Source organism: Ahaetulla prasina, chromosome 12, assembly GCF_028640845.1.
Source record: "Ahaetulla prasina isolate Xishuangbanna chromosome 12, ASM2864084v1, whole genome shotgun sequence".
In the NCBI taxonomy this organism is placed as follows: domain Eukaryota; kingdom Metazoa; phylum Chordata; class Lepidosauria; order Squamata; family Colubridae; genus Ahaetulla; species Ahaetulla prasina.
The window spans coordinates 24,565,000-24,586,618 of NC_080550.1; the positions used below are offsets into that span (position 1 = coordinate 24,565,000).

At 45.6% G+C, this 21,619-nt stretch overlaps 1 protein-coding gene and 1 pseudogene across 1 annotated transcript in view; both read left to right on the top strand.

Annotated features, from left to right (window-relative positions):
* The window catches only part of MBTPS1 (membrane bound transcription factor peptidase, site 1), an 82,780-nt gene extending 61,433 nt beyond the window's left edge, over nt 1–21,347 (top strand). The window contains exons 20-23 of the mRNA XM_058154965.1: nt 7,902–8,033; nt 10,775–10,901; nt 17,543–17,673; nt 19,505–21,347. Of these exons, the coding sequence (XP_058010948.1) occupies nt 7,902–8,033; nt 10,775–10,901; nt 17,543–17,673; nt 19,505–19,698 (584 nt within the window). The 3' untranslated portion in view covers nt 19,699–21,347. The remainder of the gene's footprint in view (nt 1–7,901; nt 8,034–10,774; nt 10,902–17,542; nt 17,674–19,504) is intronic.
* LOC131184053 (uncharacterized) lies at nt 10,910–17,534 on the top strand (annotated as a pseudogene).
* Nucleotides 21,348–21,619: the final 272 nt, after the last annotated feature.

The window sequence follows — 21,619 nt, forward strand, 5'->3', positions numbered from 1 at the left end:
ACTTAACTGTCTCGCTTAGCAGCAGAAATTTTGCTTCCCAATTGTGGTCGTAAGTTGAGGGTTACCTATATTTAGGTTTAGTGAACTAATCAATACAGATTATTGATATTGCGATTGGAAAGCCAATATTGCTTCAGCCCTTACCTCACATTTAACGATTGTGTAGCAAGATGCCTATTGTAGAGCTGGGCTTCCTTGTTTTTTCTTTGAAGATGTTTCACTCCTCATCCAAGAAGCTTCTTCGGTGAGAATTGAAATGTCTTCAAAGAAAAACCAGAAATTCCGGTTGCCTCTTGGAAAACCACCTTTGGGACAACCTGGATGACTGAGAATCTCTACAGACTTTTAGTTATACAATTTGGGATGAACACTCTTCGAATGGTGTGGGAGTAGGAATGGATTTCCAGAGGAAAAATTGCAGATTACAGAAACCAGGAGCCCTACTCAGTTGACCCTGAAGACACAGATAAACCTCCAAGTCCTTCAATGACTCTCTAAAAGGATGCAAATGACCAGCCATCTGCAAGGAATATAAATCCTTCCATTTCCCACCCATCCAGTCAAAGCTGAAGAAGCTTCTTGGATGAGTAGTGAAACTTCTTCAAAGAAAAAACAGAAAGTCCAGCTGCCTCTTGGAAAAGCACCTTTGGAACGACCATGACCTGAATGACTAAGAATCTTCATATACTTTTACAGCAATGTTTTTCAATCTTGACAACTTGAGAATCCATGGACCAACTCCCAGAATACTGGCTGGGGAATTCTGGAAGTTGAAGTCCACAGGTCCTCATTGGACTAGAGAACGGTTCTCCATTCTGTTTTAGCCCTGAAGTAGAAAAGTATTGAATATGGCATCAGCCATCCTTTCACTTTAGGAATCGGAGGCGGTGACTCCACTGTGACTTCAGTAAGCTTAGCGGTGTTTAAAATTCCTCACATACATCATTTATAAATCCTAAAAATGTGTCTGACCTCTGTATTAGAGCGAAAAGAAATCAAAGGTACGTATTTCAGGGACATGGGGATTACGAAGATTAATATCCATTCCCACCGAAGAGTAACATGGGATGGGGGAAGGATTTTACGAAAATGCCTTTGAACTGTGTTTAAATGATTTGAGAGCTAAATCTCACTATCAGCTCCAAACTCCAAGCCGAGGGTGGGAAATCTTAGCTAATTTCAGTTTGTTTCAGAGGCTATATGGGTCTCAAATCATATTTCCATCCTCCACATGAAACACTGTGGCATTAAAACTTTCAAAGGAAATGTGCTACCCATAAATGGCATCCTTGGTATTTATTTATTTATTTCTATCCTGCATTCCAGTTCTTTTTTTATAAATATGCAGCAAACATATCTAATACAGGTAGTCTCAATTAACCACCACAATTGAGCCCCCAATTTCTGTTGCTAATTGAGACAGTCGTTAAATGAGTTTTGCACCATTTTACGACCTTTTTTGTGAAGGGAATTACTGTGGTTGTTAAGTTACTAACACAATTGTGAAGTGAACGATGGCTCCCCCATTGACTTTGCTTGTCAGAAGGTCGCAAAAGGGGATCACGTGACCCTGGAATATTGCAACCATCATAAATATGAGCCAATCACTAAGTGTCTGAATTTGGATCACGTGACCCTGGGGATGCTATAAAACTATTTTCAATGCAGTTGTAACTTTGAAGAGTCACTAAACTAATGTTTGTAAATATAGTAAGTTCTTGTACTTATTGTATAACTGCTTGTGAAGAATATTGGAAGTCATTAATACCGTTTTCCCTTCTTTTCAACTTTTTTTTTCTCATTTCTTGCCCTTTTTACTTTTTCTTTTAATTTCTTTTTTTTCTTTCCCTACTTTATGTTACTTTGTGATAGAAAGTTTTAATAAAAATTAGGTGCAAATTGATTGGACGCCCACACACTGTGTTAAATGAAGCCAGCGGCATAGCTTAATATGATGAATAAGCCTAGATTTCATTTAGGGATTGCATCAACTTCCTCGTTGTCTGAAGAATTCTGTTTTGACGTGGTATCTGAGATGACAAAATGTTATTTGCGGTCAACGGGTAACCCAGAATCAGAAAGCAGGCTTTGAAACCACATTTTCAAGCCAAAGTTTTTTGTAGCTGGTAGGATGTACGAACTGCAAAGCATGGGGCTTATGTGCTCTTATTCCAACCTCTGAAGAATATTCATTAAAAAAAAACAGAAGAAGGCAGAAGCAGAAGCAACAACAATTAATTTAGTGACCGTTACAACAGCACTGAAAACAGTGACTTACGACCAGTTTCCACACTTATGACCGTTGTAGCCACCTCCATGTTTATGTGATCAAAATTCAAACGCTTGGCAATTGATTCACTTTTATGATGGTTGCGGTGTCCTTGGGGGTCACGTGATCCCCTTTTGCGACCTTCCAACAAGCAAAATCAATGGGGAGGCCAGATTCACTCAACAACCTTGTGACTAACTCAACAAATGCAATGATTCACTTAACTGTGGCAAGAAAAGTCATAAAATGGGGCAAAATTCACTTCACGAATGTTTCATTTAGCAACAGAAATGTTGGGCTCACTTGTGGTCGTAAGTCAAGGATTACCTGTAATCTGGTGTATTTCAAAGCTCTTACAGGTAGTCCTTGAGTTCCGACCATTCCTTTCATGATCTTTCAAAGTTACAACAGCACTGCAAAAACTCACTTTTGACCGGTCTTTGCTTTTAAGATGACCCTGCAGCACACCTATAATCACCCGATTGCAATCTGGGTGCTTAGCCAACCTGCAGGTATTTATGACAGTTGGCACATCCTGGGAACACGTGATCACCATTTGCCGCCCTCCCAGCTGGCTTCTGACAAGCCAAGTCAGTGGGGAAGCTGGAAGGAGATAGCCACTCCTGATTCCGTGATGTCTTGCTTAAAGACATGCGCAAAAGGGACATTCAGTTGGATATGGTCATGCAATGCTTCACTTCATGGCCACCCTACTAAACAATAGATTTTTTTTTCAGCCCCAATTGTGGTCGTTAAGTTGAGGAGTCCCTGTATTCTAACAAGATTTTGCTGTTGAAATTTGCCTAGTGCCCCTCAATGTGGCTTCTCTTGATTCCTGTTCCATTAAGTGAGAGCAATCAACCCAAAGAACAGAAGTTGCCCTTGGAGATTGTGGGAGCTTCATCTCTGGAAGCTCTCAAGAAGAGACTGGACTGCCATCTTCTCAGAAATGGTGTACAGTCTCCTGCTTGGGCGGGGGGTTGGACTAGATGATCTACAAGGTCCCTTCCAACTCTGTTAATTGGCCTGTTAAGTAACAGAGAACCAAAGACTATTTCTTCCTCTTTCCTTGGGGCCTTAACAGCATATTAGTTACGTACATTTTTCCAATTTCTGCTGAAATCCCTTGGTCTGTTTAGATTCACTTTAATTTTTTATACTTTTATCGAATATGGAGACGCATGTTCTTCACGAGTGGCAGCATTTTGCGTGGTAGTTTGTTACCCCAGCAAAGACATAACATTACTCAGGCTGCCATCATTTAGCGCTTGTTAGTAGAGCGTATCTTAATTTTATAAATTGGAGCGTGGTAATTAGTGGAAGGGAATTTCCCTCGATTTGGTTGGCCTTTGGCTGTAATAAAGAAGAATTTGGTAGAGTCTTTAACCCTACAGCCTGTGGGCCTTTTGATTAGTAGGTTTTTCTTAAAGAGGAAAAAAAATATTCATGATATTGGGTGGCCTGCCGTCCACTAAAATGGCATGTAGTGGAGGCTTAAAAAACTAAGAGAGACAATAAGTGAAAAACTCTGGTCTTTTTTATCATCTGTTGTGATCAGATTTGGGGGGGAACTTTACTTTGTTGCCAGCTTATACATAATAGTCTTTATATGCCTCTATAATAATAGCAGTAAAAATGCTACACTCAATTTGTCAGCAAATTTGGAAAACTCAGCAGTGACCACAGGATTGGAAAAGGTCAGTTTACATTCCAATTCCAAAGAAACGCAATGCCAATGAATGTTCAAAGTATCGCATCATTGCACTCATTTCACATGCTAGTGTTGTGGCTGCAGCCCCCCCCCCCCCAGGCCTGGTCCCCTCAGAGAGTGACTCAGAGAGTGAGGGGGAAGGGCCATCAGGGCTCCCTTCTGCAGGGCTGGCCTCTCTGGCTCACCTCCAGGAGCCAGAGGCAGGCCAGGTGGAAGAAATAACAAGGCCTCTGTCTCCTGTATCTCCTCCCCACCCCGCCCAGGCAATGATCCCAGACCCAGCTGAGGAAAATCAGTCCTGGTTGGATCCTAGGTTTCATAGGCAGGAGAGGCGGGAACAACAGAAGCAGGGGTGGGGCAGGCCGAGGAAATGCTGAGTCACGGAGCCACACCCCACAGGGTATAAAAGCAGCAGGGGCTGCTATACTACTCTGTGGCGAATGAATCAACTGCTTAGAGAGAACTTGAGGTGAAGTACTGTTTGTTCCTGGTTTCCTGGTTGACTCGCCGGCATCAAGAAAAGATAACAGAGAAACTTAGCATACGCTCACTAGTTTGCTGCCAGAGCTGATAGGTGCCGTGGACTGAATTGCCGGCTAATTAAGTCATCGCTCGTGCCTCCCGGACTGAGATGGGGGGGGGACAGAACAACTAGTAAGGTTATGCTTAAAATCCTACAAGCTAGGCTCCAGCAGTATGTGGATCGAGAACTACCAGAAGTACAGGCAGGATTTCGAAGAGGCGGAGGAACTAGAGATCAAATTGCCAACATACGCTGGATCATGGAAAAAGCTAGGGAGTTCCAGAAAAACATCTACTGCTGCTTCACTGACTATGCTAAAGCCTTTGATTGTGTGGATCACAACAAATTGTGGCAAGTCCTTAAAGAGATGGGAGTACCAGACCATCTTATTTGTCTCTTGAGCAACCCGTATGCGGGTCAAGAAGCAACAGTGAGAACTGGACACGGAACCACTGATTGGTTCAAAATTGGGAAAGGAGTCCAACAAGGCTGTATACTATCGCCCTGCCTATTTAGCATATATGCAGAGCACATCATGAGAAAGGCATGGCTAGATGAATCAAAAGTTGGAATTAAGATTGCTAAGAGAAATATCAACAACCTCAGATATGCAGATGATACCACTCTAATGGCAGAAAGCGAAGACGAACTAAAGAGCCTCTTGATGCGGGTGAAGAAGGAGAATGCAAAAGTTGGCTTGAAACGCAACATTAAGAAAACTAAGATCATGGCATCCGGCCCTCTCAATTCCTGGCAGATAGATGGGGAAGAAATGGAGGTAGTGACAGATTTTATTTTCCTGGGCTCCAACATCACCGCAGATGGGGACTTGCAGCCAAGAAATTAAAAGACGCTTGCTCCTGGGGAGGAAAGCTATGGCAAATCTAGACTGTACTAAAAAGCAGAGATATCACTCTGCCAACAAAGGTGCGTATAGTCAAGGCTATGGTTTTCCCAGTTGCAATGTATGGTTGTGAAGGTTGGACCATAAGAAAGGCTGAGCACCAAAGAATTGAGGCCTTTGAACTCTGGTTGGTTGCAGTCCAGTTCCCTTGGACTGCAAGGCCATCAAACCGGTCAGTCCTAGAGGAGATCAACCCTGACTGCTCCTTACAAAGTCAAATCCTGAAGATGAAACTGAAATACTTTGGCCACTTAATGAGAAGGAAGGGCTCACTGGAGAAGAGCCTAATGCTGGGAAAGATTGAGGGCAAAAGAAGAAGAGGACGACAGAGAACGAGGTGGCTGGATGGAGTCACTGAAGTAGTCGGCGTGAGCTTAAATGGACTCCAAAGGATGGTAGAGGACAGGAAGGCCTGGAGGAACATTGTCCATGGGGTCGCGATGGGTTGGACACGACTTCGGAACTAACAACAACATAATAATAGCCTTATAAATAATAAACTCTTTCCTCTTTATTTATTATTAATTAATTAAACTCTATCCCGCCTTTATTAATTTACATTGTAAGTAACCCAAGGCAGTGAACATACATAATACGCCTTCCTATATTCCCCACAACAACATCCCTGTGAGCTGGGTTGGACTAAGAAAGAGGGACTGGCCCAAAGTCACTGATTGGCTTTCATGTCAAGTAGGACTAGAACTCACAGTCTTATTCTGACCTAGGCTTCCTGAGAAAGCATAAATCACAATCTTAGTCCCAAAAAGGATTCACAAGCTGTCTGTGAAGATTCCGACAGATGTCTGCTTGAGTTGACACAGTGGTTCAGGGTAATGTTGATAAGCACCCACCTTTATCTCCCTTGAAATGCTGCCAGAGACGTAATCAAATGGAGCACAGAGTCAGATGGACTTCTCAGAACTTGAATTTACTATATGAACTAATTGCTTCCTGCAAAGGCTCACGTCCCTTTACTCCTCTTTTATGTCTTATGGGAGGGGCCAATCAACTCCAAACCTTACTCCGAAGTCACCCTTTTTTTCCTTAATTGTTCTTGCCTTCTGGCAGCTCTACGCATGTGCACACTGGGAACAGGCTCACACTGTTCTTCTGCCTCACTGATGTCAAACTCCAGAGCCTCCGGAGGCAGCACATAACTACCAGATAGCCCTGGCCCCCTCTCTGTCTCCGATGCAGAGCCATCATCCGAGCCTTCCACAGACTCCAGGACTGGCCTATGTTCCTCTCCAACCTCCTCACTGTCTGAATCTGCTGCCAGCTCTGCTGGCTGCTTGTGGGCTACAAGTCTTCTGGTGATTGGCCCAAAGTGACCAGACGGCGTTCACCTCTAAGGTGGAACTAGAACTCGGCAAACATAGGCAGCACACCTTCCTCCTTCTCCTATTTTCCTGTGAGATGAGTTGGACTGAGAGTGACTGGCCCAGTTGGCTTTATGGCCTAAGGCAAGACTAGAACTCACAGTCTCCTGGTGATGATTGGCCCAAAGTTACCCAGCCAGTTTTTATACCTAAGAGGGACTAGAAGTTTTCATCTCCTGGTTTATAAGCCAGCATCTTAACCCAGTTAAGCTCTACAGTAAACTGGCTCTTTCTTTCCACTTAACTTGCCTTCAGCATATACGGTAGTGGCCAAAATTGTGGAAACCTTTTGGGAAAAAGTCTATTTTCTAAAACTAGGTTTTAGAACACTTTTTTAAACACTTTTTTTGGAGTAGTACCATAAAATTATAGATCAATGGAAAGATAATTTAATCAAGAATGTAATGCAATAACTTTTATGAAGGATTTGCTATTAGAATAGCAGTTACAGCATAAAGAAGAAAAGTGAAAAACATAGAAAAAACAAGATATACAAAAATTATCACATCAGTTAATACTTTGTGGGGTAACCTTTATCATGAATTACAGCCTTACAACATCTTCCCATGGAGTGAACCAAGTCTTTAGTTCTGCAGCTGGTCTATTGTGAAACCAAGATTGAAGGATTGCCTCTATTAACTGGGTTTTATTGCTGGGTTGTTTCTGACTAACAAGTTTCTTTAGTCGGTTCCATAGATTTTCAATTGGATTACGGTTCGAGCTATTCCCGGGCCACTCCAGCAGTGGAATAGGATTATCTTGAAACTCCCCCCAAAAAGTGGTGTTATTAGCCATAAACCTCAAAAATATACTTTCCCCAAAAGGTTTCCACAATTTTGGCCATTACTGTAGTTCCAGAGAAGTAAAAGAGAAATCTGTAATATTTTCAGTCCTCCCCCATCTGGAGACACCCACCCACCCAAGTAGGGTAAACCTCAGCGATACAGAGTGCCAACTCGCAGAGTGTCTGGGAAAACAGATGGCATTGATAGGGATGGGGTTTTTTTTTAACTAAGAGAAATCCTGCTTTAAGAAACATGGCTTGCTACTCGCAATTGGCTGGTTTGGCTGCTGAAGCCAAGGTGATTTAATATATTCCTTTTTGATTTCCCCAGATTGCTTCTGGCTGCTCGATTCCATTCTGCAATATACGTCCTACGGAGTGATGCCCCCGAGCCTCAGCCATTCAGAACACAGACAGCGGCCCCCAACCGGGGCAGGTTATATTCTTCCAGAGAGAATGGAAGGTGGATTTGATTTGATTTTTTTTTTCCAATTAGGGCTCAGACTGATGGCATTTGGCATGGAGGGGAGAGGAAAGGAGGCTTTTCTTTTTATTAATGTTGTCAGTTTCAATCTTTTTTCAGGAGTGGAATAAAAGAAAAACGAGGGTAAAGGCAGTGGGAGGTATTCTTTAGAACAAGGGGGAGCAGGTCACAAACTGAAGCCCCCTTCCTCCCCAGCAACCCACTTATGGTTCGCAGTGTTCTCACCAAAGTGGGCTTGGCTGAGAGTCAGCTCATTTTTAGATGCTTTGGGATGTGCTAAGTGTCAGGGTTCCAAGTAACACTCCCAATGAAAGAAAACTCGGAGGCTTGAGTTTCCTCAAAGTTCCATTTTATTAGAGATGTCATATTGGCACATCTGGGAAACCCCAGAAAGCTTCCAGGTTTTCCCCACCCAAGGAAAGTCCAAGTCCCTTCCCCTGCATCCACATGTCCATCACATGACCCAATCAAAGCACCATCCCAACTGGGGATGCCTCCCAGCCACACCCCTCCAGGTGCAGGGCAAGATGTTCTTGACTCTCTGAGAAAGGAATGTTGGTATGACTATATATCACCCATGCTCCATACAATCGCCCCTCCCAATTTCCCACAGTAGTAAATGTGGCAGGCCTGAAGGCCTAACACCAAAGATGGCTTCCAGGCCTGACACTGGTGGACCTGAGGAATTCTGGGAGTTGAAGTCCTAAAGTTGCCAAGGTTGAGAATTCTGTAAGTTGAACTCCATGTGCATCTTAAAGCATAGCTGGCTGGGGAAGTCTGGGAATTGAAGTCCAACCATCTTAAAGTGGCCAGGATAGAGAAACACAGTTCTCCTGGGTGAAAACTTTCAAAGCCTTAAAGTACTAATTTCCCCCCTCTTAAAAATTTCAAATATCTCCCCTCCCCAAATAACAGACCAATTCCTAATTTGGGGTGATGTTTGCCTCTTGATGCTTTCCCCAAGGGCTGCAGTGTTTGGCATCATCGTCTTCCTTCCTTCCTTCCTTCCTTCCTTCCTTCCTTCCTTCCTTCCTTCCTTCCTTCCTTCCTTCCTTCCTTCCTTCTTTCCTTCCTTCCTTCCTTCCTTTCTTTCTTTCTTAGATTTATATTGCTACCTATTTGCATCTGGCGACTCAAGGCGGCTTACAAAAATATAAAAAGCAATAAATAATAAAATCATATATAATAAAATAGTAATATAAAATATAAAATAACCCCCTGCCCTCCACCCCGGTGACAACACATCATACGAGCCATTTAATGGGCTCTATTCCACAATGACTTCCTTTGCTGTTTCTATTCCTCCTGGGAGCTGCAGATTGTGCAGAAAAGCAAAGTGCCTCCTTCAGCTTTCTAATCTTTCCCCCAGGATCTGCTGGTTCACCATTGGTTTTATTTATTGGCAACTCAGCCCATCTCAAGGCTGTGAATGACTTACACAGAACCAAACCAGGGGTGAAATCCAGCACATTCTGACAGGTTCTGGAGAACCGGTAGCGGAAATTTTGAGTAGTTCGGAAAACCGGCAAATACCACCTCTGGCTGGCCTCAGAGTGGGGTGGGAATGGAGATTTTGCAATATCCTTCCCCTGCCACGCCCACCAAACCACGCCCACAGAACCGGTAGTAAAAAAAATTGAATTGCACCTTTTTGGCTTGCCTGTTTTGGTTGGGTGTGAGGTCCAGCCTATCCTCCTTATTCAAGAAAGTAAGGACTCTTGAAAACTTGGCATTTCAAAAGGAACCTTTTATTGAACAGGAGTGATAGCAAGATAAAATTAAAGCAGGCTGTAAGGGCCTTCAGGCAATACAGTTAGAATAAAAGAATTAGAAACCCCTCCCAACTTGAATCCAAGTCCATTGTGGATTCAGCCAATCTGCAGGTGTGAAGATGTTGCTGCCACTCTGAGAAAGTAATATGAAAACTTTCTCAGGGTCATCCTCTGCCGGCTTCCCAGCTACACAATCCACATGGTCCTCCCTCCCCTTACATTCCCCAAAAGATGAGAAAATGCCAGGATGTTAAGACACCAGGCTAAAGGTCATAAATCAATAACTATAGGATATGGGATACATAATAGAGAAAGCAATGATGTATAAATGTAACCAAGCATCCCCTCCTCTTTCCCTGAAGAATGACAGATTCATGGATCTGGGTTTTTTTAACCAGCTTTCTTCTCCTCTCCTCTCTGCCCCACCCCTTCCGATAATGGGGTAAAAGGACTGGTTCAGTAAATCCAAGTGTTAGCTTTGGAAGCCATACTAGGCCGAAGGCTTCCAAACACTGCCACTTTTTCTGGTGTGGGAAAGTAGGAGAGGGGGGTGAGGTTACAAGGGGCTATTAGACATAACAGCATTTTTCCTGCCGGTCAAGGTCAAGTTGAGCTCACATCTGGAGAAGGAGTGGCTGGAGTGATTCTTTGACATGGGACAGTTGAGGATTGGAACGTGTGACCGGCAGAGGGGTCATGAGGGTGGAGATTTTGGAGTTTGTATTACTGAGGGAAGACCCGAATCCCCAGTTTCAGTTTTCATCCAACTGTGCTAGTTTACCTACAGTATGCTAGTAAAAGAACTTTGAAAGATGTTGGCTTTGGAGTCTTTTCTTTAGGAGGGGTTTTCTGGAACGCTGACACCAGCGATCTAGTTCTCACACTTAGAAAAAGAAGCAAGCAACAGACTTTCAAGGATTAATTCCTTCCTTTTCTATGACATTTCAGGGAACCACCTTCATCGCTACTCCAAAGTGCTCGAGGCTCATCTGCGTGACCCGAAACCCCGCTCTCTCCCGGCATGTCCTCATTTGTCTTGGGCGAAGCCACAACCTCTGAATGAAACAGCACCCAGGTTGCCATTTTTTTAAAAAAAAATGTTTCTCTTGTTTCAAATTTGATCTATTTTATTGGGGTTTGTAAAGGGAAATGTGCAAAGATATATTTTTAAGATGCCCAGACTAGAACAGTGATGACGAATCAGTTGGGCTTGGCATGCTAAAAATTCATAAAATGTCTGCCTTGACTCTGCTGGCCTGTCACACACTCCCCACCCACAGGGAAAAGAGGCCTCTCCAAATTCTCTCTCCAGATTCTCCTCCATGGACCCCTGGAGGTTGTATTAGGGGACCCTGCTCTCGCTGGGCCTCTGGAGTCTCCAAAAATCATGTGAGAATGCTTGGGTGATTCTTCATCCAGGAAGAAACAGCAGTCAGGAATGGGTTAACTCCGTCTGTTAACTGCTTGGTCTGAGTCTGCGAAATTGTTAAGCCATGCCTCTTCCTGTTGCTTGCCAGCTTTTTAGACTCAGTCGTTTTTTCTTGAGCTGTCCATTCCTGACTCTTTTTTCCCTCAAAAAACAGGAGACCTTCCTTTTATATCTAGTGTTATTCCAGCGTGAAGGGAGATCCAGCCTGAGCCCACTGAAGGCCGGGGGAATGGCGAGAGATCTCTCGGCTGAGGATCTCTGGGTAGCTCTCACGGGCTTTGCCTCGAACACCTGACCCTCAGGGGATTCGAAGCTTCAGTCTCTCTGCAAATCTAAGGCAGCCCCCATAGCACTAGCTTAAAAAGGGTGCGTGAGATCAGCACTTCTCGAAGCCGCTCCAGGCAGCACCCATGAGCCTGGCTCTGTACGCCGTCCTGCAGTTCTGACAAAGGGGAGTGGCAGCCGTTCTGGTGACTTGTGAGTTCGCTGCACCCATTTTTGAGCCAGTTTCTGTTGCAGCTGCTGTTTGGAAGCCACGTGGAGGCTCGGCAGCCATTGTGAAGCCACTTGAGGGCCAGGTGGCCATTTTGGGGGCCTCGTGTGGGTGGTGGCCATTTTGACGCCTCGTGGAGGCGCGGCCATTGTGAACCCACACCGGGGAGGCTCGGTGACCATTTTGGGTGCCTCGGCGTGCACCATTGGCAGCTCTTCTCCAGTGGCACTCTTTCTCATTCCAGGTAAGACCCTGGCGAAGGTCTCATGGGCACCCTTTTACGATAATTCAGCCATGAACGCCCGTGGTTATTCTGCCTGCCATTATTTATCGTGTCCTTATTTTCCTTGCAGGAGTTGACACTCTGGCATTATGGCTTCGGGGCGTTCCAGATCCAAGTCTGGATCAGGCCTTCCTGATCAAGACAGTGATCCTGGGGAAGGGCCTTCTGGCTCTCAATCCCTTGGGCGGGGCAAAGCCCTCTCTCGAGCTAAGCAGCCGCCTTCTCTGCTTGCAAGGCATTCTAAAAGAGGGTCCAAGCAAAAACATGGGGCCTCTGCCGAGACACCTAAACAGGTTCAGAAGGACACAGATATGAGGGGAAAGAGTTCCCAAGGCAAAAATCTCCCTAGGGCCCAAGTTGCCTCTGAAGGGTTACAAGAGCTGTCGGTCATTCCTGAGGAAGCTGCTCCTCTGGCCTGGTCTCCTGATGGGGACACAGCACAGGCTCCTTCCTTGCCTAGTGGCAGTGAAGTGCTTTTTGGAGCTATGCCTTCTCTTGAACCATTGGTGTTCCCTGGGGAGCAACAGGGGGTACGTAGATCTCCTTCCCCTGGAGCTTCTTCCTCTCCCATTGCGGCAGGATTGCAGCCTGGTCAGCCAGGTAACTCCCAAGATCCTGAACATTTGTCTACATTGATTTCTAATGCCATAAGTCAAGGCATTGAAGCTGGTTTACAACGTATTTCTGCGGCTATGACTGCTGATTTTTCTAGAAGTCAATCTTTCCATCATAGACAACAGGAGTTGGGATCTTCCCTTCAATTTCAGGATCCAGAATATTCAGCGGCTTCTTCCAGCCAAGCTTCCCTTTCAGGGGAGAAGATGCATGGTTATATAGAGCTCTCTGATGATGAGGACCTTTACCTGACCAGCCATCATTTATTGGACTTTTTAAGCCTCATCTCTTCAGGTCATTGCTCCACAAGGCCAAAGTGACCCCTCGCCTAGGCACGGCCCAGTCAACTCCTGGTACTGTTTTGGATCCCTTTGACCCAGTGGATTCTTTGTTTGTAGAACCCATAGTTGAGTCTTAAGAGGTTCCGGCCCCCAGACTTTTTCTAGAATACTGCATAGACAGTGGGTTTCTCTGCACTCAGGTCCTATTCCTAGCAGTTTAGACAAATGCCTGTACAATATTGGTCCCGATTTGACCAAATCATTACAGGTTCCAGTGGTTGATACTCCAGTGGTGGCTCTGTCATCACAATCCAATCTCCCTGGTCCTCCGGAGGAACATCTTCATCTGGAGGATAAGAGATCTGAGCAATATCTGGTCAAGACCCATCAGGCTTCAGCCTGGGCCGTTAAGGCAGCCTCAGCTGCTTCATTTTTTAACAGGGCTTCATTGCTCTGGTTAAGACAATTGCAGGAGCATATTCCGGTCACAGATATCAGGTCTCACCAAGATCTTAACAAAATCATGGCTGCAGTGGAATTTTCCGCAGACGCAACACTAAATGCCTTGCGTTTTGCATCTAAGGCTGTTGGCTCTTCTATCACATCTCGTCGGCTCCCGTGGCTTCGCTAGTGGCAGGCTGACACTCGAAATAAATGGAGGCTAGCTTCTTCTCCGTATAAGGGAGAGAAGCTGTTTGGTGATTGTCTTGACCCCGTTCTAGTGGCATCTCAGGACAAATGCAAGATTATGCCTAATTTGACCAGGTGTTCAAGGATACTTATTTTCGTCCTTCTTCCTTTCGGGGATTGGACAGTGGTTTTGGGGGGCATCGATGGTAGAGACCTTTTGCCTTCAGACAGGGTCAAGACAGGCAGGGCAAACAGGGGCTACTTTACCCATCCAAATTTTCCTTTCCCGGCGGGTCGCCCCTATCGAAGGCCCAAATGACTGCTCTCCCGAGCCTCCCATTGGGGGCTGGCGGGCTCTCTTCTCCGACCAATGGGAGGCTTCAATATCGGACTCTTGGGTCAGGGAGACGGTAAGGTCGGGCCTCTCCCTGGAATTCCTGTCCAGCCCTCCGAGGTTCTTCGTCCATTGTCCTTTTTCTCAGGATCAGGTGAAGCTGTGTCTCATGGATTCAGCCATAACACACTTATTGGCCATTCAGGCCATTCAGCCAGTTCCGGAGGCGCACCATGGTCAGGGATTTTATTCCAGACTGTTCCTGGTTCAGAGGTCCTCAGGAGACTGGAGGGCAATTCTCGATCTCAAAACCCTGAACCATTACATAGTGTATCGAAGGTTCAAGATGCATTCTCTCCACTCCGTCCTGGAGAGCATCAGAAAGGGCGATTTCCTCACATTCCCTCACGAAGGCCTACCTGCTTGTTCCCATTCATCTCGATTTCAGACAATTTCTCCAGTTCCAATACACGAGGAAACATTATCAGTACCAGGCGTTGCCCTTCGGCCTGTCTTCTGCCCCACAGGTGTTTACCAAGCTGATGGCAGGTTTGGTGGGCCATCCCAGAACCTTGCCTATCAAGATACAGTTCTACCTGGACAACATCCTCATCCAATCCAGTTCTGAATCCAGGGCCAGACAAGACCTTGATCTCACCATACAGGTTCTTCAATGTCATGGTTTCTCCATAAACTGGTCCAAGAGTCATCTGATCCCGACGACACGTTTGCTTCATCTGGGGGCTATAATCGACACAGTGGAGTCAAAGGTGTATCTTTCGCCAGACCACCAGTCCAGGCTAAGGGACTTGGCAGTCAAGGTCAGGTCAGATTGAGCTTCCCTGCTTCTTCTCTCTCAGTTGCTGGGAAAGATGGTGTCGTGTTTCGGCATCACGTCTTGAGCTCATCTCCACAGCAGGGCTCTGCAGTGGTTTCTCCTTCCATTCCAACAAACTTGGCGCAGCACATCATCACTGCAAGTGGAGGTTCTACCAGCGGTCCGATCCTCCCTCAGATGGTGGTCTTCCGATGCCATTGCCCAGGGTTGCAGATTCCGGGAGCCTCATCATCTCATCCTGACAACAGACGGCAGCCTTTTCGGCTGGAAAGCTCACCTCGAATCCTGCATGGCTCAAAGTCAGCGGTCTCCAGAGGATCTTTCGCACAACATCAATTGGTTGGAGCTGTGAGCCGTCTACCTGGGTCGCAAGAGTTTTGAGTCCCTAGTTTTGAGCAAGGACATCTTTATGCTGACAGATAATGTAGCCACCAAGCCTGTTGTGTCTTGCCCGCTCTCACAGCAGCCGGGGCCTTCTTATCTGCTCCCGAACACGGAGGAATGTATGCCTCCCGGCCCCAGTCCTGGCTCCATGCCCAGACAAGCTGAAGAGGAGGGGGCACCTCCCAGCCCCAGCCCTGGCTCCATGCCCAGGCAAACGGAGCAGCTAGACCCCTCCCCTTCCTCCACAGCATGTGAGCCTGAGGAAAGTTTATTTCCAACAGCTGCTGATTGGAGTGACCCTCGCATCAGAAGACTGGATAGGCGGAGGCAACAGAAGGAAGGGAGGGGCAGGCCTTAATGAGTGCTGAGTCATGGAGCCACACCCCATGGCCTATACAAAGGATCTGCTTTCTGGCAGTCTCTGAGTCAGGCAAAGTCGAACTTATCTTGCTGAAGTCACTTTCTGGTCTCCTGCCTGCTCTGAGGACTTTGCTAGGACTTTGGGCAGAGCTGCAGAGGCAAGCCTGATTCGGATTTCCCTGACCCGGCCGTCAGCGGAGGAGTGGGACACGACAAAGCCCCACATAAATCTTCCAATGCCATTGCCCACGGTTGCAGGTTCCGAGAGCCACATCGTCTAATCCTGATGACTGATGCCAGCCTGTTCGGCTGGGGAGCTTATCTCAGACCCAACATGGGTCAGTGGTCGCCAGAGGACCTTTCGCACAACATCAATTGGTTGGAGCTACAAGCCATTCACCTGGCTCTCAGGTGAAGGAGAAGATGTCCATCTCCACCACCAGGGCCTCGAAACTAAGAGTTTTGAGGCCCTGGTAGTGGAGAAGGACATCTTAGTGCTGACAGACAACATGGCCACCAAGGCTCACATAAATCATCAAGGAGGGACCAGATCCTTGGCTCTGATGCAGGAGGCAGACAGGCTGATCCTCTGGCGGAGTCTCATCTGTCTTCCATCCTTGCGGACCACATTTCAGGACTGGCAAACATCCAGGTGGCTCAGTCGGAGTGGCGCTTGGATCCGTCTCTGATCAGGGAACTGACTGACCGGTTCGGCCTTCAGGTGGGGGACCTGTTCACCACTCAGGACAACCGTCAAGTTCCAGTTCTCCCAGCTCCAGAGGCGGAAGCAGTGGATGCGTTGCGGAGCACGTGGCCATCAGGGCTCCTATATGCCTTTCCTCCTCTTCCTCTGATTCCCAGTCATCTTGAAGCTTCTGGAGGAGGGGGTAGAACTTCTTCTTCTGGCCCCTCATTGGCCCAGATGACCTTGGTTTGCAGATCTAGTGGCCCTCTCAGTGGACCGACCTTGAAGGTTACCTTGGGACAGGATATCCCTCAGGCAGGGGGCGTTGGTACACCCGGACCCTCAGTGGTTTCAACTAACCGCTTGGCGCTTGAGCGGGTCCTTCTGACTGGTGACTTTTCCTCCAGGGTCATCGCTACTATCCAGGCTTCCCACAGGGATTCCACCAACCGTATCTATAATGCTACATGGAGGGCGTTTTGTACCTGGTGCAAAAAAATGGAATTTGGTTCCCACTTCTGTTTCTGTGGTTCAGGTTTTAGAATTTCTTCAAAAGGGTTTAGATGATGGGTTGGCTCCTAATACTCTTCGGAGACAGATGGCAGCCCTTTCTTCCATTCTGACCTGTGGAACCAGGGATTCCCTATCGAGGCATCCAGTAATTAGACAGTTCCTCAGAGGGGCCACCAATCTCAGACCTCCTGTGGTCCATCTGTTTCCCTCGTGGGACTTGAATAAGGTCTTAACTGCCCTTACCAGGGGTCCCTTTGAACCTCTACGAGAGGTTAGTTTAAAATTACTTGGTTATAAGGTAGCATTTTCACTTCTGCTCAGCGTATATCTGAGCTGGCAGTTCTGTCCATCAGGGCGGATCTCTGTGTTTTCCACTCTGATTGAGTGGTTTTACGCCTCGACCCTACGTTCCTTCCCAAGATAAATACTTGATTTCATAGGGCTCAGGAGTTGATCCTGCCCAATTTTTGCCCTGAGCCTTCCCACCGTTTGGAGAGGGTTTGGCATAAGCTGGACGTGCGGAGGGTTCTCCGCATATATATTAAAAGGACCTCTTCTCTGAAGAGGACAGAGTCCCTTTTTGTTTCTTTTTAGCCTGTCTCCCTCGGCTGCAGGGATTATGGAGTCGTTAAAAGATTATGATGATAAGAATGCTGTGAGAATTAGGTGTTAAGCAGAGTGGTGACACAGGGGAAAAACTACCTTTGTGCCTAGCTGTTTTGGCATGCAGTGCCCTATAGTGGGGTCCAGAGGGGAGAAGTTGAAACAGTTGATGTCCAGGATGTGAGGGGTCCGTAGATATTTCCCTCTTTTTCTGCTAGTCTCAACTGACCTAGAAATCCAGAGTTTGATTTGATTTTGTCTCTTCCAGCAACCTTTGGAAACATCAGAAATTATTATCGATTGACCTGGATAAAGTGGCATTGCCAAGCTTCCACCAGAACCGGCCCCAAGTAAGGCCTTTATCCCCGGGAGAGAGTGGAGCATGGAATATTCCAGGAGGTAAGTATAGTGGAATTGCCCTGAATTTCATCCCTTTATTTTAGGGCATGTCTAGTCTACCAAATTTTACCAGTTTTGGTCGCCATGATGTAAAAAAGATGCTGAGACTCTAGAAAGAGTGCAGAGAAGACCAACAAAGGGAATGGAGGCTAAAACATATAAAGAACAGTTGCTGGAACTGGGTATGTCTACTCTGATGAAAAGAAGGACTAGGGGAGACTTGATAGCAGTCTTCCAATATCTCAGGGGTTTCCACAAAGAAGAGGGAGTCAAACTATTCTCCAAAAAACCTTTATGTAGGACAAGAAGCAATGGATGGAAACTAATCAAGGAGAGAAGCAACTTAGAATTAAGGAGAAATTTAGCGACTTAACCAGAGGTGGGTTTTAGCAGCTTCTGACCAGTTCTGGAGAACCAGTAATGGAAATTTTGAGTAGTTTGGAGAACCAGTAAATACCACCTCTGACTGGCCCCATCCCCATCTATTCTCTGCCTCCCGAGTCCCAGCTGATCAGGAGGAAATGGGGATTTTGCCTGTCATGCCCACCAAGCCACGCCCACAGAATCGGTAGTAAAAATAATTTGAATCCCATCACTGGACATAACTAAATTATGTAACGACCGTTTGTAGTTACAAGGGTGATGAAGAAGTAACTTTGTGACCAGTTCTCAGGTCTGTAAAGCCAAGGGAAAGCTTTATAAGATCATAAGCATGGTTGTGGTTTAACTTAGCTTTGCTTAATGACCAAGTTACCAGTGCCTATTGTGGTTGCTAAATGAGGATTACCTGTATAATATTAAGCAGTGCATGCCCTCCAGGGCTACTCTGAATGCAGCTTTCTTTTAAATAACCTTCAGGAAAATAGCTGTGTTAAAAAAACTTTCTCTGGTTCCCCATTTGATGAAAACCCAAGTGTCTCATCAAGATAAGAGCTGCTGTTTCCCTTACTTCCTTGCTCACATCCTAACCAGGATCCTAAATTGATGAAAGTGTGAACTGAAGAATATAAGAAGAATGTATTTATTTAGGGCTGTTTCTAAATTGTGAGGTTCTGTTTTTAGATAGTTCACTTAGCCTTGTTTCTTGTCATGAACCCATCTTTTCTTCGTATTGGCATTAGCTTGATCAGTTCTGTATAATTGCTTCAGTGTCTATATTATCCATTGCTGTTGGCATCCTTTTTAAAACAACCCAGGATTTTTAATTGCACAATAGGAGTGAGGGTGACGTTTAGCGACTGATCATATGGTTTTATGTGTTTTTTAAACATAGGTAGTCCTAAATTTACGACCATAATTGAGCCCGAAATTTGTTGCTGAGTGAGAAATTTGTTAAGTGAGTTTTGCCCCATTTTATGACTTTTCTTTGCCACAGATGATAAGTGAATCACTGCAACTGATTAATTAGTAACTAACTTCGCTTGTCAGAAGGTAGCAAAGGTGGATCACGTGACCCTGGGGTCACGCAACCATCATAAATGAGTCAGTTGTCAAGCATCTGAATGTAAATCAGGTGACCATAGGGCTGCTGCAACGGTCATAAGTGTGAAAAATGGTCGCAAGTCACTTTTTCAGTGCTGTTGTAACTTCAAATGTTCACTAAGCGAACTTGTAAATCAAGGACTACCTGGGGGTTTGGTTTTGTCTTCAGTCACAGAACGCATTTGAGATGAGTGGCTATATAAACTGAAGCAATAAATCAATAATACAACACCTGCAAATAAAAACTTCTCTTTATGAAAAAAGGTTTAAAAACAAAATGTTATTTCCTGGAAGCCAATAAATTTTGCCTGTGGATTTTTCACGTGGACATTTTTGCTTCCCTGTGCAGGAATCATGCCCGGACGCTACAATCAGGACGTGGGAGGGACGATTCCCGTCTTCGCTTTCCTCGGTGCCATGGTGGTCCTGGCCTTTTTCGTGGTCCAAATCAAGTCCAAGAGCAGGCCAAAGAGACGGAAACTTAGAGTCAAGCGGCCACAAATCATACAGCCAGGCCATCCTCCAAAGACCCCATCTGTTTGATTGCTGCAGCCAAAGATGAATCGCTTTTTCTCTGACTGCTTTATGGAATTGCGATTGACTGCTGAAGACCTTTGTCCTTGACCTAGCACCCATCTCCTTTTGCCTTGGGTGATTGACAAGTGAGGTCTCCACCAACGATCTTCAGATTAAAAAAAAAACACGCTATTATTTCTCAGTAGCTGAACTGACCAAAGGCTTAAATGCTATTTAAGAAGGAGTCAGTTGCTTCTGAGTTTGGCAAGGATCTTTTTTTTTTTTCCTTTTGACATTGACCAAACCTTTTCATTAGAGGCTATTTTCTGTATTTATTTTCAGAAGGGACAGGGGAAGTTTCTCATCAAGGCCCTTGACTCACGGATGGCAGCACCATTTTTTTTTCCTGGTGTGCCTTTTTTTAATTTTATGTTCTCTCTTATGAAGACAATTAGAACTCAGGTCATCCTCCTGTAAGGATGAGAAAGAAACCGACAGTTCGAACAAAGTAGGAACAAATCGGTGTGGCTGATTTGTCTGATCAGTGTGGACCTGTAGTCCTTTCATTTCTTTTTTATAAAAGCAACTTACCATGAGGTTTTGTAATTCTTCAGCATGATTTCACCATTGCTGGTGGATAAAAAATTTTTCAATAAACATGCTATCTCTATTGAAACGGAAACAACAAAGAGGCAGCTTTCCCCCCTACACTAAATGAAAGAGAAAATGCTGATAGGAAGCAGTGGTTGTAGCTCAGGATTGAACTGTGGGGCTTTTCGTGCTCTCTGAGCTTGGTGTTCTCTTGCAGTCCTTTCATTACCCAACATTCCATTACCCATCATCAGTGCTAGAAGGGAATGGGACTTGCGAAAAGGAGGAGGAGTGTGAGGTGCTTGGTGTTCTATTTATTTATTTATTTATTATTTGCATTTCTATACTGCCCTTCTCCGAAGACTCAGGGCGGTTTACAGCCAAGATAAAACACATATACAAAAGTTAAAACACAATATTTCAATTAAAAATCTGATTCAATTGGCCAAAATATTAAAATAACGAGTAAAACTATAAAACCAAACCATCAATAAAACCACCCATTAAAATTGCCATTACGCCAGCCCTGCTCGGTGAAACAAAAAGGTCTTGAGCTCGCGCTTAAAGGTCCGGAGGTCAGGGAGTAGGCGTAGCCCCAAAGGTAATTCATTCCACAGGGCAGGTGCCCCCACAGAGAAGGCTCTTCCCCTGGGGGCTGCCAGCCGACATTGTTTGGTTGATGGCACCCTGAGGAGGCCCTCTCTGTGAGAGCGCACAGGTCGATGGGAGGCTATCGGTGGCAGCAGGCGGTCCCATAAGTAACCTGATCCCATGCCATGGAGCGCTTTAAAGGTGATCACCAGCACCTTGAATTGCACCCGGAAGACCACCGGCAGCCAGTGCAGCTTGCGCAGGAGAGGTGTTATATGGGAGTTACGAGACGCTCCCTCTATCCCCTGCGCAGCCGCATTCTGTACTAGTTGAAGTCTTCTGGTGCTCTTCAAGGGGAGCCCCATGTAGAGAGCATTGCAGTAATTCTCTGAGCTTGGTGGTTGTTGTTGTTTTGAAGATGTTTCATTACCAAACTAGGTTACTGTATTTTTTGGACTATAAGACTCACCTAAATTTAGAAGAGGAAATCAACAAAAAAGAGTTTTTGGCTTCTGTGGGCCCCATTTTGGGCTTTTTTTCGAGCCCATTTTCAAGGCTTTTTTCGGCTGGTTTTTGAGGCTTTTTTCAGCCTGTTTTTTCCAAAAAATTGGCCAAAAAAAGCCTCAAAAATGAGCCACAAAAAGTCTGGAAAATAGGCCAAAAAAAGCCTCAAAAACGGGCTAAAAAAAGCCTCAAAAACAGGCTGAAAAAAGCCCCGAAAAAGGCCTCAAAACAGGGTGTGCATAAAAAAATGGCCAGTGGGTGG